Source organism: Mycteria americana, chromosome 4 (assembly GCF_035582795.1).
Source record: "Mycteria americana isolate JAX WOST 10 ecotype Jacksonville Zoo and Gardens chromosome 4, USCA_MyAme_1.0, whole genome shotgun sequence".
NCBI lineage: Eukaryota > Metazoa > Chordata > Aves > Ciconiiformes > Ciconiidae > Mycteria > Mycteria americana.
In genome coordinates, this window is record NC_134368.1 from 9,332,855 (window position 1) to 9,355,858 (window position 23,004).

At 41.7% G+C, this 23,004-nt stretch overlaps 1 protein-coding gene across 6 annotated transcripts; it reads right to left on the reverse strand.

The window, feature by feature from the left end:
• Positions 1-6,208: 6,208 nt before the first annotated feature.
• On the reverse strand, positions 6,209-22,209 carry LOC142408879 (uncharacterized). 6 transcript variants are annotated; one of them, XM_075499587.1, is made up of 12 exons: positions 22,078-22,209; positions 20,206-20,322; positions 18,301-18,405; positions 17,435-17,566; positions 14,785-14,934; positions 13,841-13,975; positions 13,050-13,166; positions 11,871-12,056; positions 11,321-11,434; positions 10,900-11,013; positions 9,964-10,147; positions 6,209-8,100 (listed from the first exon to the last, which is right to left on the reverse strand). In XM_075499587.1, exons 1-10 carry the CDS (start codon positions 22,140-22,142, stop codon positions 10,908-10,910), a joined length of 1,227 nt encoding a protein of 408 aa, XP_075355702.1. In that variant the 5' UTR covers positions 22,143-22,209; the 3' UTR covers positions 6,209-8,100; positions 9,964-10,147; positions 10,900-10,907. The 6 variants fall into 6 exon arrangements, with proteins under 6 accessions (XP_075355702.1, XP_075355704.1, XP_075355699.1 ...); XM_075499589.1 differs by having other exon boundaries at positions 11,871-11,978; positions 13,841-13,978; XM_075499584.1 differs by having other exon boundaries at positions 9,964-10,130; positions 13,841-13,978.
• Between the last annotated feature and the right edge of the window lie 795 nt (positions 22,210-23,004).

A 23,004-nucleotide genomic window follows, 5' to 3' on the forward strand; every position in this document is an offset into this window, starting at 1 on the left:
ACTGACGCGGACTGACACCGCCCGCCCCGCCTCCCCGCGGGGCGCCTGCGCCGGCCCCTCCATGGGGACAGGTGCGCGAGGGGGGTGCGGGGGAGAAGGGGGAACGCGCGGCCGCCAACCCGCGTCCTCTCCCCGCCCGCCCCGCCGAGCCGAGCCCGCTGACGGGCGCGAGGCAAACACGCTCCCCGCCGCGGCGCCCCGGCACACGCGGCCCCGAGGACACTTACCACCCCCGCGGCCCGTGTAATGGTTTAGCCCGCTCCCGCCGGCCCCGCCCCGCCCCGCCCCGGGGCGTGTTGGCGGGAGACTCGAGCGCGGCGGCGCGCAGTTTTGGCGCGCGCTGGCTGCGGAGCGGGGCGGGGGCGAGCGGCGGGACCCACAGCACCGCAACCTGCGGCCCGGGAGCGAGGCGCTGCCCGTGTTAAACAACAAAAAATCGCCAAAACAAAAGGAAAAATGCAGATTCCCGTGGTTTAAAGATGCAGGATTGCCGTCATCGGCACGGCTCTTTAACCCATGACGGGCGCGTGGTACTTCAAGGGCCAGGTCAAACCCTATGGCAGACCCTTATGACATACATTTGTATTTTATGAAATGACATGGCATTAAATAACGTTTCGTATCGATATTGAATAAGGTCGGGTGATGCTGTGAGGTTGCTATGCTGTAGTAGGTGGAGTTTTCAGGTGTTTTTAATTGCAAATGGATGGTGTTTCCACAGACACGGTGAGATCCTTTTCCTCTGTGAGATCTGGTATATACTGACATTTTACAGCAGTAATTTAGAAACAACACGGAGAACTCCTACAGCAGAACGCAAGTGCAGCTTTAGATACAAATACCTTTGCAGCCCTCGCGGACTGAAGGCTGGTGGGACGCTTCAGAGAGCTGCATGCAAACTGGGCAGCGTTTTCTCCTGGCCTCGCTGCTGCTTCTTGGACACTGGACGTAGCTATCACAGTAACAATAGCACAGGTAGTAAAGTTATCTCTAGGTAAAGTGATTTTTATCTCCACGAGCAAGCAAGAATTCATATTTAAAAAGGCATTAGGTTATTTTGGGCATGTAATATAACTGTCAGATTTCTGCAGGTTTGGTATTCAGAATCTGATACAGCAGCAATGAGAATGGGATGTTTCTCTTGTTGTAGAACCAGATTAGAGTTTTCTTCCTTTTTTCAAGAGGTATTTTTCTTGCTTCTCAGACCAGCAAACATATCAACTGCGGTCAGATTAGGGTTAAAACAATCGGCAGAGAGATATAATATTCTTAATTTAATAAAATTTATTGACATTAGTAAGATATAAAGCAAAGGAAATAACACTGTTCTCAAAGTAAACTTTTGTTTTGTTCTAGAATTAAGTTTCTAAGATACGCAGTTACCCCTGAGAGTGTTTAATTATGTGTTATTTTTCTGCTTGTTCAGATGCAGTCTTTGCATATTCTGATTCAGGAGATAGTCTGTTGTCAGTATACTACAAAAAAATCCATAACGATGCCTCAACTGAAACCTTAAAAATTATGAAAAAGTGCCTCCTGCTTCAGTTCACAGGAGCAACATGCGAGAGGAGAAAGCACACAGTCAGGATATTCATCCTTTTTTTCTCTAACAAAAGCCCCGGCCTATTTCACTGAATCCGTTTCTTCCCAGCACACTTAGGTAATACTCATTCATCCTAGACTTTCTGGTCATAAGTTTTCTGCTGTCAAAAGGTAAGTTCTCAATAATTACAGGCTTTGTAAGAGCTATCGTCACCTATGGCCACAGTAGCTCTTGCTTGCCATAGCAGCTGGCATAATTCTGCATTGATTCTAAGAATGCATTTTTTTCTAACTACATCTCACCTGTGTGTGATGAACTGAATCATCTGTTGCACTGGCCCAGCTGGCCTCTCCATTATTGGCATTCGGGTACTGCCTGAGGCATACAATTAACTTCTTGACACTATCCACATCTTCATTGCTTCTTCTTAAAAAAAAAAAAATTACCACTGTACAACAGTTATGATAATAAAAGTTCAAAAAACCAGAGCAGAATTATAGTCATGGTATCAGGATACAGAAAAGAGGATTTTAAATTTAGTTTTAACAACCTTTCTTCTGGATCATACATGGTTTGCATGTCAGTCTACGTTTTTACTGGATCAGTCTCATCTTTCCTAGGTAGCAGAAAGCCAGCAAATGTTGGCTCTTGTTACTTGACAGAAACACAGTTATACATTCATACCTAATCTAGCTCATGCAAGGTAATTGCATGGAGTCAGTATAAATTAGTTATTGAGCTCTGAAAACAATACAAAAATTCTCCAGGTTTCACCAGGAAAGCTTTCTAGTGCAGATGTGGCCTTAGTCCAAAATGCTTCTAATGATATTTAGGGATATGAGACTATTTCAAAAGCTGTAATTAGTTTGGGGTTTTTTTTTTTTCCCCTTTAACTTGCATATTTGTTTAGTAAGGTTGCAACAACCACTGCAGTTCTCAAGAATCTCTGCTCTTTGGCTTATCCAAAGACCGGACACTTAAACAGCAGTAAGGGAAAATTTAACTGTCAGCTGAGCAGGTGCAAAGCAGCCCTGGAGTAGGTATTTGACAGATTGAAGAGCATAAACTTGTCTTCCAATAAACCTAACATTCGTTACTATGACAGGCTATATTTGAGTAACACTTGCAAGATCAGCAATGAAGCGTGTTTGATGGACGGCAGAAGTAGCAAACAAAAGTTTGCTACTTCTAGTTTTTTTGCTACCAAAAGTTTGGGTTTTTTTATTTTGAACAGCCTAACACACAAGCAACTACCAAAGCCCAGCAGTGTTTTTTGGAGAGACTTTCTGAGTACATATTGACAGGTGGTGTTTTGTTTTGTTGTTTTTTTTAAGAAGATACTTCATGCATAGCAAGGTTGAAGTGGATGTTGAGAGGGAAAATTTGCATCTCTTCTGTAGAAATGAAGCATGGTTTCACAAACTACAACTTTCTTATGTAATTATTTTAAGAAATGAAAGTGAAAGGTGCCTGCTACTCTGGCTTGTGTTTCCAGTTATCATTTACATGGAGTTGGAACTCTTCACAAGTTGAGTAGAAAGGACATAGTCACCAGGCGCAGTGGGTGGCAGTACACACCTTCATGTCCTAGGAAGAAGGAATTGCCTAAACAGCATAACTGCAGCTGAAACAAGTATGTTGCTCTGGATCCATATTATCTAAAGTAATTAAGACAGTTGTCAGAGATACAGAATACGCAATACATATCTTAGTCTTTCTGCCTCTTCTTCACCACATGCTCCCATTAATTCCAGGTGTCTAGACTGAAATCTTGAGTAGTTCCAGGAACACATTTGTTTCTTTCTGTTTCCCGATTAATCTTTTTTGGAGAGTTGAATAGAATGGCCTACAGGAACATCGCAGCTGAAGTCTGGTAAATAACCAGGCAGCCCTTCTTACCCCTTTTTCAGTTTGCAGATAGAAAAAGGGGCTTTCTTCAAGGCTGTGCAAAACCATACAGCACAGTATCTACAGCTGCTTTTAACTCTGGGCATAAGAGCAAGGGTAAGAAGGTAGAGGTCAGCTAAGGGTCCCAGATCAGCACAGTAAAAACTGCTGAATTTTCTTCTACCAGAGATCACTGCAGTATTATATATGTGGCCTTGAAGGCCAAGAGGAAGCACCTGCTCAGTGAAGCTCAGGATTGCTCAGATGTATTGAAGATCCTCTTCATGGTGAATTCACAAAGCTCATTGCACATTGTCATGTTAAAAGTGGGAGAAATTCACACTATTTTTTCCAAAAAGACACAAATACCAAACACTTGGCTGATTTTTTTTTTTTTTTTCAGAGCCATGCCAGACAACAGACAGAAGAATACACACAGACATTCACACTAACTTCCCAGCAAAACAAACAGCTTTAGGAGTGAAGACTGCTCCCTGCCAGCCTGCCTTGGGAACTGCATCAGGCCAGACCAAGAGTCTTCAGACAATAATTTGCAATGGCTTTTAGAAATTAAACAGTTTGAAATCTCAGCAGCTGGCTTTCTTTTGATTTTTTTGTGTTATTTTGCTCAACTTCTCAATGGTTTTACGCTTTTTTCCCCATTTGTGAGTGCACTGAATTAAAATGTTTCACTTCTAACAAATTGCATCTACATTCTCATTATATGTATCTCAAAGACTCCTGCTAAGTATGTATTTGGAAATGGTGTTTTAGCTCTTTAATAATGCTTTTTGGGTGGAATGTCTACATACCTAGCACTCCTGGTTGAAATCAGTAGTATTTTGAGAAGTAAGGGAGAACTGTCACTTTCCATCAACTTACTGTTTTTTCCTCAAAGGTTGTACACAGGTGTGCTGGTTTGGGCTGGGATAGAGTTAATTTTCTTCACAGTAGCTGGTATGGGGCTATGTTTTGGATTCCTGCTGGAAACAGTGTTGATAACACAGGGATGTTTTAGTTACTGCTGAGCAGTGCTTACACAGTCAAGGCCTTTTCTGCTCCTCACCCCACCCCACCAGCGAGTGGGCTGGGGGTGCACAAGAAGTTGGGAGGGGACACAGCTGAGACAGCTGACCCCAACTGACCAAAGGGCTATTCCATACTGTATGGCATCACGCTCAGCATATAAAGCTGGGGGAAGAAGAAGGAAGGGGAGGACGTTCGGAGCGATGGCGTTTGTCTTCCCAAGTAACCGTTACGCGTGATGGAGCCCTGCTTTCCTGGAGATGGCTGAACACCTGCCTGCCCATGGGAAGGAGTGAATGAATTCCTTGCTTTGCTTTGCTTGTGTGCATGGCTTTTGCTTTCACTGTTATCTCTGGGTCTTTAACTCAACCCCCAAGTTTTCTCACTTTTACTCTTCCGATTCTCTCCCCCATCCCGCTGGGGGGGGAGGGAGTGAGTGGCTGTATGGTGCTTAGTTGCTGGCTGGCGTTAAACCACGACAACAGGTCCTATACTTTTCTCCTCAGAGATCTCCATTATAGGATGTCTCCAAAATGCCTGCCTTTGGGCAATAACAGTCAGGCTGACCCTATGCTCAGTGAAACACTAAGATCTGAAAATAGTACAGTGTAAAGGATTTACCTTGGAAGTTCCTTTCCCTTTGCCTGGCCTTACTGTAATTGTACAAACTCACGCATCTTCTGTGTAGCATCTGCACAAACATCCATGCTCCTGCAGGAAAGTCTGCTATGCTAGCACCTCTCCTTTCCCACACACTGCTATGGACAACAGAACTGTGTTCCTGAACCAAGGACATGCTTGAAGTTCAGCATAGGCTCAAAACACATACAAACTCACTCCACTTCCTCCAGCCTTCCTCTGAGATAAGGTGACTTGAACAGCATGTTTACCTGAATGAATCCAAGCAAGCCCAAGAGAGGACGGCTCCAGCCTGGAAGCCACACAGTACTTTTAGCATAACACTACGTACAAGTTAAATTCAGTTTATCAAGCAGAACTATCTGCCGTAACGCAGCTTAGGGATTACAGCTGCCTTGCATCTTTCTGTCCTTGACAGCAAATAAAATCCTTCAGAAAAGCACTTTCAGATCACAGTGGGAATTTTAAGGGGAGGAGATATCCTTATCACTGTGACCTCAAAGGAGCAGTTTTAAAAACAAAGTACACATAACCAATAGCATTTCAGAACTGCTAGTGAAGGACTGTTTCTACAAGCACAGATGATCTGTAAGGAGATTCTCCCAGTGGAAGCATGCCAATAGAAGATACATGTCACTTCTTGGAGGAAATTTAAACCTGGTGAAGTTCAGAGTTTATTTTGGCTTAATTACAAACTGAGCACAGATTTATGCAAACTGGATTTAATTAAAATAGGTAAAATTCATGGAAGGCTATCAAATACAAACTGGGGGTGGAGTGCCAGACTTCAGCTTTGCTTACCTCCGTTGTAAACTCTCATGTCAAATAGCCTTGGACAGATAAACAAGTGAATGGACTGCATTCCAGTTTTATCTGCTCTGTTTAGACTGATGAGGGTACGGTTACTAATTAAAAGACATTACAGTGGTTCTACATCTAGTGGCAGCACTGCATGAAATAACTTTAGCAGACCTCAAACCTCATCTGCTCTGTATCATTCCTTTCCTTGTGCTAGCACAGCTTGTCCAAGCATACAAAACCTAGATTAGGGAACAGATCAGGCAGATTGTTGAAGATACTTAGACTAGAAGTAGGAAACAGAATAACCAGAGAAACACAAGATCTTTTAAGGACTGCTGAATTACAAATCCTATGGATCTGTGTCCATAAATCCACTGCAGGCCCCGTCCATTGTAGGCAAAAGCTTAAGGGCTCTGACAGCTGAGCTTAAGTATTTAATGACAGCCTATTACTCTCACTAACAGCTCCATCCTCTCCAGGAGGACATCTTTACCATGGCTGAATGGGCACTGGGGCTTCAGCTGCTCCCTTCCACTAGGTTACAATGCATTAAATACAAGCTCATGACATGTCAGAAAACAAACTGAGCAGCTGGACACAACCCAAGTTGTACTGGAAACTCCCTACAAGAGTTTGATTTAATCTCCGAAGAGTCCTCCCTTCCTCCTTTTAACAAGGGCTACCACCTCCCAATAAACAAAACACCCTAAAACAAACAAAAAAAGGACTACTGAATCCACATAGCCCTTTTATAATGAAACTCTGACAACGTAACAGCAAAAGCAGACCAACAGGGATTTTTGAAGTTAAAGTCTTTACTTCTGCATAAAGACAAAGTGCCAAAAATGTAACACATTCCCTTATTTACAATCATCATAAATCACATGGAAGCATGCACACTGGAACAACAAGGTTCTAAATATTACTTCTTAAAAAAGTTCTGTACAGATGTGTTCCTTGTATATACACACTCCATGCTCTGTGGTGTGTGACTGAGCCACCCTTGTGCTGGGACACTACTGAACCCCATGCCTGAGCGTGCCTGGAAATAATGTTTTGGAAGGGACGGGGAGTAGTTTCTGGGGAAGCAGCTTGTTTCCAGGTCAGTAGCACAATAGGCTTTTGGCCCTTGGTTACACTGCCAGCCCCACAGCAAGGCTGCTGGTGTGTCATCCCTAGCACTGCCACAGTTCCGCAGTGGCCTTGCGAAGAGCCAAACTGAACTACAGCAAAGAGACAATTCCCAGCTCTGACAGACATTTGTATCCCAGTACTACATAAAATGCCACAAGGACTGTAAAAAAAAAAAAAAATCTTCTAACTGGCACATGAATCTGGTCTAAACTCCACTGTAGCCTCAGCCCTTGCTTTGACCTTCCAAGCACAGCAACAGAGAGTAAAACAAAGGAGAGCTTATCTCAACACCATCATAACCCTTAAGCCTGGACACCCCATGCCCAAGAACAGCTCCAAACCTGCAAATAGTGCTGCTCACCTCCAATTCCTGTAGGAACAGCAGGCACTGACCTCATCTTCTTATACTCTCAGCAGTAGATTGGCTCTTTGGGTCAGGCTGTAACATACATAGAAGTAAAATCCACATATTTAGGCTGTGTTGCTGTTCAAACAGTCACTCATCCCCTTAAAGGGAGGGAGCTGATTTTGATAAACCGTCTACCTTTCCTTTCTCCTCTCTCACTAGGCTTAGGCAAATGCTAGCTTAATACATCTTATCTCAGAGAACGGTAAATAAGCCAAATGGATGATCACCCCATTCAAAAGCTAAGAACAGTTTGTCTTTAACAACTGGAGAAAGGTTGGAATTATCTACATTATTTTGAAGCAGTTCTTCATATTGGATGTACAATTCTGGTCCAGTAGAGGAAAGAGGGTTTAACTCCTTGGTTTAAGGGGTGGCATTCTTCAGTTGTGGCATTCTTCGATATTGGACTAATTCACCAGCATAACATTAGCGCACTCTAAGTAGCATGATCTCCAAATGGCAACAGCAGGATCCATCAACTGAAGTAGCCTTTACAATATGATGTACGTGGCATCAGCCAATGCAGGTAAAGCAGAAACATTCTCACAAAAGCTTTAAGGAACATCCATCATCATTGTAGCACAGACTTAATGAAATCTGAAGTTTTAGACTTGAGGCAGAGCTTGCAGAAAACAATCTATCCTTAAAGATCTGGAGAAACCTAAACAAAAAGGTAGACAACTGCATTTTATAAATATATCTAGTCATTAACAGCAAAACATTTACTCTCTTAAGCTATAGTATTACAGTAGCAGTAAATGGAACACAGTACTGCATACGATGAGCTTAAAGCACAGTATAAAAGACAAAGCCATACTGTCCATGCTAAGGAAAGTGTTACAGACAGCATAACACTTTGAAAACATAAGTTATTGGGAAAAAAAAAAAGAGAATACTACATACCCTATATTGCTAAAGTATTTGTTAAAAAGAAAATGAAGTAGTTGAGCCTATCTTTCCTAACCCCTCACAGCATTTTCACCTAAATGTTGTAATTAATTAGAACTGAGAGAAAAATGTATTTTATGAATTAATCTGCCATATCTTAAGTGCCCCACTAAGTTTTTTTCCTTTAAAAAGCAACCAGATACATCCAAAATTACAGTCATTTATCTGGGCTCTAAACAGCCACCTTTATTTTGCTTGTTTAAGACAGAAATTTTCTTTTAGCAAAAAGGCAGGTGGCACAGAATTCTACCATGTAACCCACAATCTGGTTTTCAAGCTACATTCACTTTCCATAAAGTTCCTCCCATTTGAGAGTTTATCACACCTAAAAATCATGATTAAAGGCAGTGTTTCTCTCAATATTGATCTTTGCATCCCAGGAAACCAATGTTTTGCTCCACAGAGAAGCTATTTAATTCACCTTCTACATGTGACGTGTCACAAAGATAATCACTCATTCTAACTGAAAAGCTGTGAACCCACTGAGTATATACTCCTTATTAGAAACTTATTTACAACACAGACAACTTAAAGCACCTAATATCAACAGACTATCTAGAAGACCATAATAGAATAGAATCATTTAGGTTGGAAAAGACCTTGAAGATCATCAAGTCCAACCATTAACCTAGCATTGCCAAGTCCACCACTAAACCACATCCCTAAGCACCACTTCTACCTCCAGGGATGGTAACTCAACCACTTCCTGGGGCAGCCTGTTCCAATGCTTGACAACCCTTTCAGTGAAGAATTTTTCCTCATATCCAATCTAAACCTCCCCTGGCACAACTTGAGGCCATTTCCTCTTGTCCTATCACTTGTTACCTGGGACAAAAGAGACCGACCCCCACCTCTCTACAACCTCCTTTCAGGTAGTTGTAGAGAGCAATAAGGTCTCCCCTCAGCCTCCTTTTCTCCAGGCTGAACAACCCCAGTTCCCTCAAGCTGCTCCTCATCAGACTTGTGATCTAGACCCTTCACCAGCTTTGTTGCCCTTCTCTGGACACGCTCCAACACCTCAGTGTCTTTCTTGTAGTGAGGGGCCCAAAACTGAACACAGTATTCGAGGTACGGCTTCACCAGTGCCGAGTACAGGGGCATGATCACTTCTCTACTCCTGCTGGCCATGCTATTTCTGGTACAAGCCAGGATGCCATTGGCCTTCTTGCCCACCTGGGCACACTGCTGGCTCATATTCAGCCAGCTGGTGACCAACACCCCCAGATCCTTCTCTGCTGGCCAGCTTTCCAGCCACTCTTCCACAAGCCTGTAGCGTTGCATAGGGTTGTTGTGACCCAAGTGCAGGACCCAGCACTTAGCCTTGTTGAACCTCATACAGTCGGCCCCAGCCCAGTGATCCAGCCTGTCCAGGTCCCTCTGTAAAGCCTTCCTACCCTCAAGCAGATCAACGCTCCCACCCAGCTTGGTGTTGTTGTCTACAAACTTATGAGGGTGCACTTGATCCCCTCATCCAGATCATTGATAAAGATATTAAAACAGAACTGGCCCCAATACTGAGCCAGTATAATGAGAAATGCTCTCTTAACTGTGACATACAGAGGCACGCTTCTTTTACCTGCACATTTCACCTTATGTTGATTGCACATATGCTGACTGTAAATCTCTTCCTTTCGGTGCAGATCTTATGCGACTGCACCAGTTTTCCAAGGATGATCTCAGACTATATCCCTATTCTTCAAATCATTTTCTGTCACAGGAGAAAGTCCTCCTTCTTCGATACTTCTATATACAAAGAGAGACTAGATATTTTCAAATATTGAATTAGCATTTAAGAAAAGTGAATCCATATTAAGTCTTATTCATGCTCAAAGATTTTAAATTAAAAAAAAAATCAATAGAAAAACACCATTAACAGTTTAAAACCTCTACCTGCCTTTTCCTCATATTGCTAGAATTCAAATCTTTAGTATTGTAAAACTGTGTGCCATATTCTTAATGAGTTATTATGCAAAATATTCCAAGATCACTGTTAAACAGACATTTTATCCTAGTCCATAATATTTCAGAGCCTGCATTAAATGTAGATCAAAGAATCAAATTACACAAAAGACTATCTGCTAATAAAAGCTGTTTGACTCAAGATAGTACCCATCCTATTAATGCACCACAGGAATCTAAAGTCCAAGAGAAAATTTTCATTGACACCTACTGCTGCAAATGCAAAGTTGTGACTTCATCAGAAAATACTAAGAGGCAGAAAAGCTGCTACTGAAATAATTTAAAAAACTGGCACTTTCATTTGGGCGATTAAGATAAAACACAGGTTTTCTGGCTGAACAGGTAAATATTTCAACAATTTACTAAGTCTGAAGTATTAGATCTTTTAATTAAGGTGCTGCATTAAATACAAGAGGATGGGATAAAATACTAATATAATAAAGGAATAAAAAGAGAAACTGATCTGCTCAAACTGAACAGTTGGATTCTGTAGAACGATACTGCATATGGGCTACTGAACAGTAAGTTAAGTAAGTAGTCAGCATGAACTCACCTTGATATTTAATTTTTTTTCCTCATTATTCTATCTTCAGCACTTGCACTTCCCCATCCCCTTTCAGGGTATTCTGACTGATGTCCTTCCAATAAACTGCTACAAAGTTTAAGCCTACAAATAAAAAAAAAAAGCCAAAGACTAAGTGGCTTTATTATGGTAACCTTTTTATACTAAATACAGCTACAACCTGCTATTTACTCTAATATAGACTATAACATGAGAACATAAGGATGGAATTTTACCATGCAACATATAAATATTGGCCAACACATCCCTAAGAATAGTAGGTGGAAAAAAAAAAAAAAAGAAATCCATGTTTATAATAAAAGCTTGGATTGAAATACAACAAAATAAGGCAACTATGCTTCTAACTTAATACGCAAAAAAAGGTCCCTGATTGACAAGCTGCAATTTATACCTCTCCAGCCTGCAGTCTGTGTCTCTGCAAGTCTTGCTGTCAGGCAGAAAGAAGTTGGTGTTTTTCTGTTTCTGATTGTTCCATCCTGAAGAACAACTGGCTGGAATTGGGTCACTGCATAAAACCAAATAACTATCATTGTCATCAGCTACAAAACAACGTAATCTCTCAGGAGACAGAGAAGAAACTTTCAGCTCCTCGGCTTAGCAAGCGAGAAGCTAGGAACAACCACAGGGATCAATTCTGTAAAATGCCATCACTTTCCATAAGACAAAGAGGGTGAAAGGGGCTCAGCATCTTCCAGCATTACTTAATGGCAGAAGCAGCAGAAAGTAGTAGATGGAGAGTCAGACTGGGAAAAGCCAAGTAAACTCAAAGAACAAAAAGAACAACCAAACATACCACACGCTGGAGGAAGTGTAAGGAAGGAGAAAAAAAAGTTATATTAAATAGCGACGGGAAAGGAAGATTAAAAAAAAACCACAAACAGGGACACCTTCACAGCACAAGCAATAAACAGAAAGAACATAATAATCATTATGGTATCTACCTTGTTATTTCTAAACCATGTTGTACTGTCATTGCTTCGTCATTTTCACCAAAGGCTTCCCACTCTGAGCACTTTGAAAAAGCCTCCTGATGTCCTGATTCGGTAAGACTAAAAAGAAAGTGAAAAGGTCTGAAACCATGGACCTTTGTATCACAGCTCCTCTTAATTCTTCTGAAGATAAGGGGGCTAAGTAGAGAGAAAAAACCACATCTATATAAACATTTTTACTAAGGTCAGTGTGAAAAGTCTAATAAACCCCAAAAAACTTAAATCATTGTTCCAGTTTTCTTGTGGTTCTGACAAAACTTTGTAGAGTTAAACCATGCTCTCCTCTACATAGCCTATCATTTCTCATTTATAGGAAGACTTCTTATGCAGCAGCTAGGAAGGGGGAAAAAAGGAAATATGATTAAGACCAAATGCTAGAGGAGTAGTTTAATTCCTGAACAACTTAGAATAAAGAAGGTGTTAGCCTCAACAACTCTACCCTTCTGTTATCTGTTTTTGAACATTAACTTCACTCTGTCCCAGTCCCAGGCTGGGTGACCAATTCCTTGTTGTTCCAACAAGCATTTTCTTCCATATCATCTTTCATAAGGCAGGGATAAGCTTAATCAAAATACACAAAGCTTCTTTCATATCCCTTCATGTATACCTGTAGCAAACCTGTATACCTGTAGCAAATGTAACATAGCAATAATTAAACAGGCAGTGAGGGTCAGTATTCGCTGACAGACTTACGACTGCACGTTGGGCTCCATTCCTTAACCATAACATTCATCAACTTGTACACACTCTCTAAGCCAAAAAGCAGAATGCAGTGCATGTAAGAGTTATGGGAAATAACTATGACAGGCACATAACAATTTCAGAATGACAACCTCTGAAGCAGAAAGCAGGTTCCACGAGAAATCAAGAACACCACATTAGTGTTGCCTAAATCTACACACAAAAAAATAACCTGTTGTGTCTTCTGACAGTGAAGTTTCTTCACCTTTGCAGTGGACCACTGTAAATATTTGCTATCATACAACACAATCATGATTTCCTTTCCTCATTAAACTGCACAACATTGAGATAAAACTAAAGCTATTAACAAATGGAGGGATAAACACCAGTCATATTCCAGAAGTCGGTTCATAATATCAATGAGTCTCCATATGGAGAATAATTTCATACCTTTCCAGTGTGTGGTACATATGCACGTAATGGTTTTTGCTCTTTGAAACCACAGAGGAGTCAGAATTGTTTCTTTTTCTGCGTTTCCATACTGGAGAAGAATCAGGAGAACAGGAACTACAAAAATAAGACATAGATTTTACACACATAACATTCTTCATCTCTTTAAACGCTTATCAGAGTTCTGCAAAATAATGGCACATACTACACAGGAAGACTTTTGTTGAGGTATGATTCTTTAGTCACAACAGAGGAACACAGAGAAAATGGCTCAAATTTTGGTAACCACTCCACTGTATTTTGGAAAGTGAACCCCGTCACAATCGCACAAGAAACTTGGAAGCAGAACCATTTTCAACTCCACACGCATGCCCCCAGATCAAGATATCTCAGTAAACAGGGAAATGCATGAGGTGTTTCACTGTTAGTCTCCCTGCTGTTCTGCAGACAGGCGTAACACTGTTAATTGAACGCTTGCTTCTGAAAAAGGTACCCTACTTTCACCACTTGCCAACAGTGGTTAAAGAAACCTCAGTACTCCACTGTATAAACAGAGAAGCTGAAAAAACACTGCCTTTTTCTGCTGTTAAGCATGCAATTCTGTAATGCTGGTAATTTTTCCACTTTCAATGCTCTGTACCAATGATGGATTACATTCAACAGCAAAAGTGCCAAACTCTGAATATGAGCATTAACTGCCCTCCCTCATTAAACACTTCCCAAAAAAACTGACAGCATCAACATATATTGAATTATTTCAATAAGTTAACCACAGAAGTTTTATCTCATACCTCTCCAGTGTGTAGTCAGTCTGTCTGCATTCATCTTCACATTCACTTCTCTTCTGCTTTTCGTCAAATACAAGGGAGCCAGAAACATCCTGATCTTTGCAGAACCATTCCTGGGAACTGCCTGAGGGTTCTGTACTACTAAAAACAGAAAAGGAAAAAAAAAAAGCAATTTAAAATACTACCCATCTAGCTTACCACTCCAAGCAGAAGACAGTTAAGCTGCAGTAATAATTAACAGTTCATCTCATGACATCCAAATGGTGCAAACAACTGCAACTTCCACTGTAGGTAAATTACAACACAACTAAAACTATTTACACAATGCAGTTACAGAACTAATGGATTTCCACTCTTTTTCTCCCAGTTTACTAGTCCCAACCTTGTAAAGTATTAGGTGGTGTCAGTTAGCAGAGCTAGCCTTGTTACAGAAATTCAAAGTTCTGAAAAGATATAAAAAAATTTCCATCTTGAACACAGTTGCCACTCTCCTGCAGAGAGCACAGAAATCTCTCTCTAATCTTCTTACACTTCTCAAATCCTCTAACATATTGTTATTGCAGGAGAAAGGTGGTTCCACTGACATCAGAAAAAGGGAAGATGGAAAGGTTGTCAAGGAACAGTAATCACTGAATTTCTGCATATGTCTATCCCTTTCTAGAAAAATAATTTTACCTTGTGTAATTTTACCAGTGTAAACATGCAGGGGAAGGGAGTGTACTACTGTAGACAGACCAAAAGCCTTCCTCCCCAAAGTGCCTTACTGGAGATGAATTTAGACTAAATAATGGGAGGATCTTGAAGACTAACAGAATTCAAAAGGAAAACAAGGTGTTCAAGGAGACTCCAATTTCTGAACCTGATCTTTTGCTCCCAGTTAGGAATGCCGTAAATAGAGTCCTCCTGTGAAGCAAGAGACAGTGCTGACTTAATTCACCCATACACACACTGGCTGCAGATCCCAGGTTTCTTCAGTAGGAGGATCCCAGGCATGCAGTGCTATCTTCCACAGCCTGATCTGCTGGTCCCAGGATCTACGGCTGTACTTCTTAAATTTGTTGGGAGTTCTAGGATGAACTCCCGGTATTCGCTGATTCCTGTAAATACAGAGTAAAATTTCTATTTCAGGACATGATTTTCATTCTTAAAAAAAAATCCTCAGTCCATCAGATCATGCAAGCATCAATAGCCTAATAAACAGAATTTTCATATTTTTAAACACTTAACTGAAATGGGTATATCCTAAAACATTGTCAAAAACAGACCACACAAGCAACAACTAACAATAACATGCTGAGTCAGACCAGAGGTTCATCCAGCCCAGAACTGTGACAGCTACGAAAAGCGGATCCCTACTGCCCATGGACAAATATGAAACAGAAGCAGCATAACTCGTACCCCTTCAGTAGTATCCTAGCCTCCAGCTACTTTTACCTCAGTTTTCCTAAGTCAGGTGCAATTTCTTTGTATTTAGTATTGTACCGAGTCTGGCTGGGATGGAGTTAACTTCCTTCACAGTAGTCCCTGTAGTGCTGTGTTTTGCATTCATTTTGCATTTAAAACAGTGCTGATAACACACTAATTTTTGGCTATAGCTGAACAGTGCTTGCACAGCTTCAAGGCTGCCTCTTTTCTCCCACTCTGCCCTGCCCCCTCCCACAGCCACTAAGTTGAGAGTGAAAAAGAAGTTGAGAGGGGAAACCACTGGGACAGCTGACTCGAATTACCCAAAGAGATACTCCATACCTTATAATGTCATGATCAGCAATAAAAACCAGGGCAGAGGAAGAAGGGGAGGTGTCTTCCAAAGTGGCCACTGCTCAGAGACTGTCAGGGCACCACTCTGCTTGTGGGAGGTAGTGAGTGATTGCATTTGCATCACTTGCTTCTTCCCCCCTTTCTTTCCTTCACCTATTAAACTGCCCTTATCTCAATCCATCAGCTTTCCTTCTTTTGCTCTTCCTATTCTTTCCCCATCCCACTGGGGAAAGGGAGGGAGCAAGCAGCTGTGTGGGTAGCTGGCTGCTGGCAGGTGTCAACCCACAAGTATCTTCAGTGAACTTTTATTCTACCACTGTCCATGCATTATTACAATGGGGATTGCTGTAATTCTAAACAGCATTTGTCTTTTGGGAGTATAGAAAACAAAGTACCCATGCTCTCTGGGTAAAATGTAAATTATATATATGCCTTTCCACTGAATCTACGCTGGACAGACACTGTAACAATGCTGTCTGGGATCACCCAATGGCTGGAAATGCTATTTCTCAGACAGTATCCCAAACCCAGATCTTGTCCACCACAGATTACTGAAGAGCTCACTCAAACTGTATCATCAGTACAAAATAATCCTGTTTATAGTCCTACCATACTGGAGTCAGCTTTAAGCCTGGGGGTGGAAAAAAGCATACTACAATAATGTTTTAAATCACACAAAGTACCTTGGTCTCAAGTGGTTCCCCCTACCAGCTTCACAGATCAATGTACTTACCCATAACACTTTTTGTAAGATAAACAGATCCCTGCTAAGGAACAGTATTATAAACTATCCCATTAAAATGCCACCCAGTACGCTTTTTTTTTTTTAAGTTTATCTCATGTTTTTTCTGAACATTGTTCTCACCCTTTCCTATTCTCCACCTATGATTTAACTGATCACAGCACAGCTATGCAAGTGCCGGGCATCAGCGTAAGACTGGCTGCAGTCCTACCACTGATGACAAAGTGACAAAAAACCCCTACAATTCACAAAGCAATCCAAGACTCTTTGAAGAAAAAAGTGTTACCGAAGATGTGATCATGATATTGTGTGATATCTGTGACCATTTATGGTATCTGTTGTTGATTTTTAATCATCTAGTCTAATCTTTCAAGTTTTGCTCAACAAGAAGCTCACAGCGTCCACTGCATTTGGCTGGCAATTTTCACAACAGGCTCTTACAGATAGAATCCATAGAAAGCTAGCAACTATAAGTAGCAAGTCATATTGACAAAAACACCTCTAAAAAATAACCGTCAAAACAAGAACACAGGTGCACATCTATACATTAGTAGACTAGCTTCTGAATCGGAATAGCTCTGCAGTAAGCAGAACGGGCTGGCTAAGAAATCTTGATTTAAGTGCCACAAATCACGGACTCTGAAGCCCAAAGTGGAATGACAGAGAAAGCAAGAAATCCAGGTTTTGATTTGTTAGTTACTGATGAATCACTGAAGACTGTTTTCCCTTACCAATACTTAAATGCAAGGCTTTATTCAGTCCTCATTCAAAGCTGTTATTTCCTGGTATCAATTAACTTCACACTGGCCTAGCAACACAGTCACCTGAAGTGTCACAGGGAGCTGATTAATACAGAATTTATTTAAAGTATGTTTGCTACTAGCAACAGCAATAAACAAAGGGAACATCTAGCTTTAAATTTTCCCTAACTAAATTTGCTCGTATGCAATTTTCTCTTTAATAAAAATCAATTGAGTCAAGTTTTCTTCACTTACTGTTCCTATAAATTTAAGAGAACTAAAGCTGTGTGCTGATCTACACATACGTCAGGAATAAATAAGAGTTTATTTGGAAATGTGCAACATAGTGCAACTTACTTTGGAACTTCTTTAATATATCTGTCATATGCAAGGGTATTCTTTCCAAAATTGATCTGTTTTTGTCTTCTCCTCAGAACCACTTCATCTGTCTCCCTTTCAGCTGGATTAGCAGAATCACTTGAAACAGAACTTAAAAATAAAAATTAGAATTAAGTTGAAAAGAACCTTTATATAACATGTTGTAAAGCTATTAACACATACTCTAGAACTATATGTATTCTTACTCTGATATACAGCAAGCACAACTCTTACCTCACCAGTCTACAAGAGTGAAAGTTGTGCTAACCAAATGAATCATTACAACAAAAAGAGTAGGTTTTGCACGTTCATGCAATTGCTCAGGTTTGTAACACGTAAAACGATACCTGATGGTACTGGTGCTAGAGCTGCCTTACTAGAAGCTTATAGGTAGTCCCACGACAAGGAAATCAAATGATACACAATTATTGCATGTATGTGTAACAACCTCCTAACATAAATATGAAAAAGCTTAAACTCAATAAAACGAAGATGGATAATATAAAGGAGGCTAGCTTCAACGATCTAATAGCCATTTCTCTCTCCAAGGCTCGATGGCTGGTTTTCATTTTTCCTTTCACTATTCCAGTATTTGCTCTTATGGAAAGTTGTAATGAATATGCAGTTTAAGCTGAAAAAGGAAGAGAATCTGAAATGATCATACAAGTAGCTTTTGAGATAAGACTTCTCAGTGCTACTCTCTCCTTAAGGCTTCCTTCAGGCTTGATATGAAACAGCCTGGCTGTATTTCAAACCTTCGTTAATGCATGTAAAGTAGTCGGAGAGCATCAGATAGCTATTGCTAAAACCAACACAACAATAGTTAATAGTTATGCAATACCTACTTTGTCTTTTTTTTATTTGATGTCCTCATTGTTTTGCCTTCTTCAATTCTACCTTCCCAGTCAGGGCAACTAGAAAGAGGCCTAGAATCTTCTGGTGTTGAAGAGCTGGGAAATAATGAGAACTCAATATGACCATTTGTTGCTCATAACGTATTTAATGAACAGAAACTTCAATAGTGGACAAAAACAGTTCCACAACTATAACACCATGGGCATGCCCCAACTCTATTTCAGTTCAAAGTCAAACAAATTAAAACATTTCAGCTCAAGTCACCTTCAGCAGCGATGTAAGATTATCAGTTTTACTTTGCAGGGAAAGAAAATGGTCGTGAAGTGAATTTCATGTCAGAACATAGGCCTGACCACCTCTTAAAATACTCCCAGCTCAGCCAATGCAAAGGCTTCTCTCTGCTACTTGAGGACCTTCTCAATCCTGCCATTCCATCAAAAAGCACAATTCATTAAATTACTTGAGGTCAAAATCATCAGACTAGTCACTGCTCTCTGTTGTCAGCTAAGGACTTTGTAAAGGACAGAGGAGATGCTTAAGAAACAGAAAAATGCCCATCACATCAGCAGAACATTTTGTCAGACACCATCATATCCCAACATATCATTTCAAGAATGTGAAGTCTGCTGTGTAAAGCCAAAAAGGGAGTCAGGAAGCTCTTATTTAAGTAATCAGTTGGATCACTGATGTTCTCCGAGTGAAGAAACACTTACCAGGTTCCTCATTAACTTAAAAAATATAATAAATGAAAACTGTATAATGCCGTAATATTCTGAAGTGCTGAAAACTTCTCCTTTCAGTCTGTTGGCTTCTTTCAATGTTAATGCCTCAACATTTAACATAAGTAACACAGAAGTAGATTTAGCTTAGTCTTACTTTCCCTGAACGGTTTCACATCAACAGATGAGATAAACATCTGCCAATGTCATTTTAACACAACATAAAGATTCCACGCTAAGGAGGAACATGTCTACTCAGCAAAAGAGAAATGCAAAATGCTGCTAGCACATCCAGTTTGACTCACAATCATAACATACTGTTCATATTTTTTATGATAGCATCAAAGACATAGAAAACACTCCTGAATACAAGTTCTTTCCTAAGCTCTTCAAAAGATTCATTTAACTGAAGCAATATTAAACACGCCATCAGAAATGACAATCACCTTCATATAATGTAATACTCAAAGATGTATAAATTATATAAAAAGTTTTCATGTGCTCTCAGTAAAATATTTCATCTCTTCTAACTTACCTTCTACTCAGTTTTCTGAACATATCCAAGCACTCACCACTTTTCATACTTCCTGTCAGACATTAAGATACCAATCTCAACCACTTCCTCCACCTGAGGTCTTTAGTTTAGAGTATCCAAAAGCAAAGCAAAATATTCCTAGAACTACCTACCTATAAAATTTGATCTCATCTCAAATTGTCCTTGGTATTGGACTACCAAAAAAAAAAAAAAAGTATTTACTAAAAGCTGTAGTACAGCTGAATATACTGTGTGCACTGTCATATGAAGAGACAAATGTCATGGTTTGTCCACACTTACACATAAAGATGTGTTAAGCAAAGCATAAAAAGTAACAGCATATTGCTTCAATGGGAGTTTTATACTAATATTGAAGATTTCAGCAATAAAGGCCTTAAACTACTGCCTCAGTATATACCATTTCTCTCTTTCATATGAAATACTTGCTAATATTATGGCATGTATTTCAATTAGCCACACTGAATGGTCTACTCTTGCATAATGTAGAGATCGTTTGCTAGCTCTGTGCTACTGTATTACTAGAAAACATTTAATTTAATCACATCCAAGGTTTTGTTGGATTCCTAAAGAAAGCATGCAGCAAAGTGAAGATATAAACAAACTTCACATTTATTCCTTACCTATCCAGCCATTGGTCTAAATGTCTACATTGATATTCATCAAACACCAAAGAATCTGAATCATTCCAGCTTCTACATTCCTGTTCTTGATGCCAGCAGTGTGGATGTTGCACAGAACTAGAAAATAAGAATTTTCATCAGACATCAAGTCACTGGTAGTCACTGAACATTGCCTATACAAAATAAATCCAGACAATCTGAGCATCATAATTTATAGTTACAAATGCTGATTTGGCATAGATATGCGATTTGCATCAACTCATTCAGGCAACACTAACTTAACAAAGGTGTCAGACAATGCAGTTGCTGAGAAAAGGTCTTTGACTAATGCAATTAAGACATTAGTACTTTAAAATAAACTGTTAATATTTAGATAACCAGAAGTATATCGTTTCTCTATTTGCAAACAAAAAGGGGGAAGAAACCCCACGACTGAGGACCATCACCAGTGTTTATGGAACTGCTGACATGTGCCAACATTCATAGGCTGTCCTCTGTCAGCAACGCATTATTTGACATTTATATACTGTTCTATCCTGCACTAAACTCGTGGAAGAGGCAAATACAGAAACATCACTTCGACACAGGAAAACAGTATGTCTAAGGAGAAGTAGGTCAAACGTTTATGTGGAAACAATTTTACCCAGGAAACTCTTTACCAGACGCTGCCGCGGAGTCCTCACAAGTACGCATGGGCCAAGAAGCTAGAGTGGGGTGCTTGCAACATGCTGGAAGGACAGCCACAGATTGCTTAAGGATTAAGCATTATCTACATTTTCCTCCTCAGTTCTGGCAGCTGTGACATCTTAAATGATAGGTTGCTAAACAAGCATCTACTAGCACCAGACCTGGCTTCTGGACTAAGGACCACACCTGCAGTTCAGCCACCGCTTGCCTGAGAGAATGACCCTACATTGCGGACTCCACACAGTAAACATACTGTTGTTCTGTATGTGCTCTGTATGTTGTTCTGTTCTGTATGTGTGAGATCTCTGCACTTTTTAAGTCAACAAGTGAGAGGGAAGGAAAGTTTTTGTTATTTTAATCCTGGTTTAACAATCTATGTTTTCTTTCCCTTCCTCCTCCACCCTGACTGGCTTTGGGATTTTCCTGCTCCCAGAAGGCAGAGCACAAATAGCTTACTCCTAACTATGGTTCTAGGCAGAAGGACACTTTCAACACATTCGTTTTTTGCAAAGGCAATGAATGGATAAAACCTTTCTCTAACTGCTCTCAACAACAATTACTCACTTTAAAGACTTGAAAGAAACAGAAAAAAAAAAAGAAAAAAAGAAAAAGCACAACACCTAGCATGCCTTAAGTACAAGACTATTTGAAAATCCAGGGAAAAATACTAACTGAAAATTATGCTTTTTAGAAATATGCCAGTATTTCTGTATCTCCAGTGCTTTGCACTCCCCGCCCACTTCAGCGTCAGCCTTAAGGCAAGCCCCGGTGACTCCCAGCCGGACTCACGGCATCTCAGCCGAGCCCACACGCTTCTCCCTGGGCTGCGGCGCATCTTCCACTCCGAGCCCAACTCTCCCCCCGCTGCCAGAAGAGACCAAAGCAACCTCTGCAAGGAGACTCCCTCAGCGAGGCCGCCTACCCGCGGGGTGGAGGGCGGCAAGCTGCCAGCAGCTGCCTCTCCCCGCCACCCCTCGCGGGTACCGAGGAGGACGAGGCTGAAGGCGGGAAGGGTGGACGAAGCCCACCCTGCGACCTCCCCACCGCCTACCCCCACAACAGGCGTCCTGGGACAGGCAGCGCCACACCCCCGCCCCGCCCACACCCCCAGGAGCTCTACAGACTCCCTGAGGGAGCAATACCCCCCACGCCCCAGCCACCCCGGCCCTCCGCGGCAGCTCCCACCTGCGCAGCCCGCCCAGCTCCCCGCCGCCGGCGTGGCGCGGCAGGCCCCGCTGCCCGCGGAACATGGCTGAGGCGAGCGGCGCCGCCGCCGCGGAACATGGCTGCGCCCCCCGCGCGGCGCGAGGCAGTGCGCAGGCGCCGCCCTTCCTCCCGAGAGGAGGCCGCGGTGGGTAGCGCGCAGGCGCGACATTCCTGCCGAGCTGGGGTGGCGGGGAGGGCGCTGCGCACGCGCACGAGGTCCCTTTAGGTGGTGTCACCGTCTGCGGCCCCGGAGCTGGGAAAAGGCCGTAGCCCTGGGAAGGGTGGAGGGAAAACTTGTTGCTCCTGCTAAAAAGGCGATAAGGGAGGGTGGGAGGAGGGCGTCCCGTCTTGCTGCCCACGCTGCTGTGAGGCGGCAGAGCGCAGTTTCCCTCACGCCAAGGGCACCGTTTCTCTCACCCACGGCCTCTCCCTCGCTCCCAGCCAGCGCGGGGGGCGGCTGGACCCCCAGGCCTGCTCCGCTCGCTAATTCGTGAAAACCCAGCTCCGACATCTGAGCGTGACCTTGCTCCTTAGCCAAGGAGTCGGCTTTGGCCAAGTTAGTCTTAAGCTACATGCGGTGAGAGAAATCAGCTCAGCAAAGGGGGTTGATAGGCATCACAACGTACACTCCAGAGAAAGGTGTCCCACATTTCATACCACTAGTGGAATGCGCTACATTCTTCTATTGCCTGCACTCGTTCACATATCTAAGCAATGCCACCATAAAAAATGTGCTTTATACAGGACACATCATTGCTATATGCCAGTGCTCCCCTGGAAAGACAAATTTCTAGTCATCACCCCTGCTGATTTCATGACATGCAGTGTCATCCCTTCCCCCCTGCTGGTTATGGAAAGTTGTTGGTTTTTTTTTTTTTCCTGATATACATACATAGATTTTACACA

Coding starts and splice junctions, on each gene's coding strand:
- LOC142408879 (XM_075499586.1), bottom strand. CDS start 22,142: ATGTTCCGCGGGCAGCGGGGCCTGCCGCGCCACGCCGGCGGCGGGGAG. Junction 12,057..13,049: donor ATGTACCACACACTGGAAAG/GTATGAAATTAT, acceptor CTCTCTACTTAG/CCCCCTTATCTTCAGAAGAA. Junction 11,014..11,320: donor ACAGACTGCAGGCTGGAGAG/GTATAAATTGCA, acceptor TTTTATTTGTAG/GCTTAAACTTTGTAGCAGTT.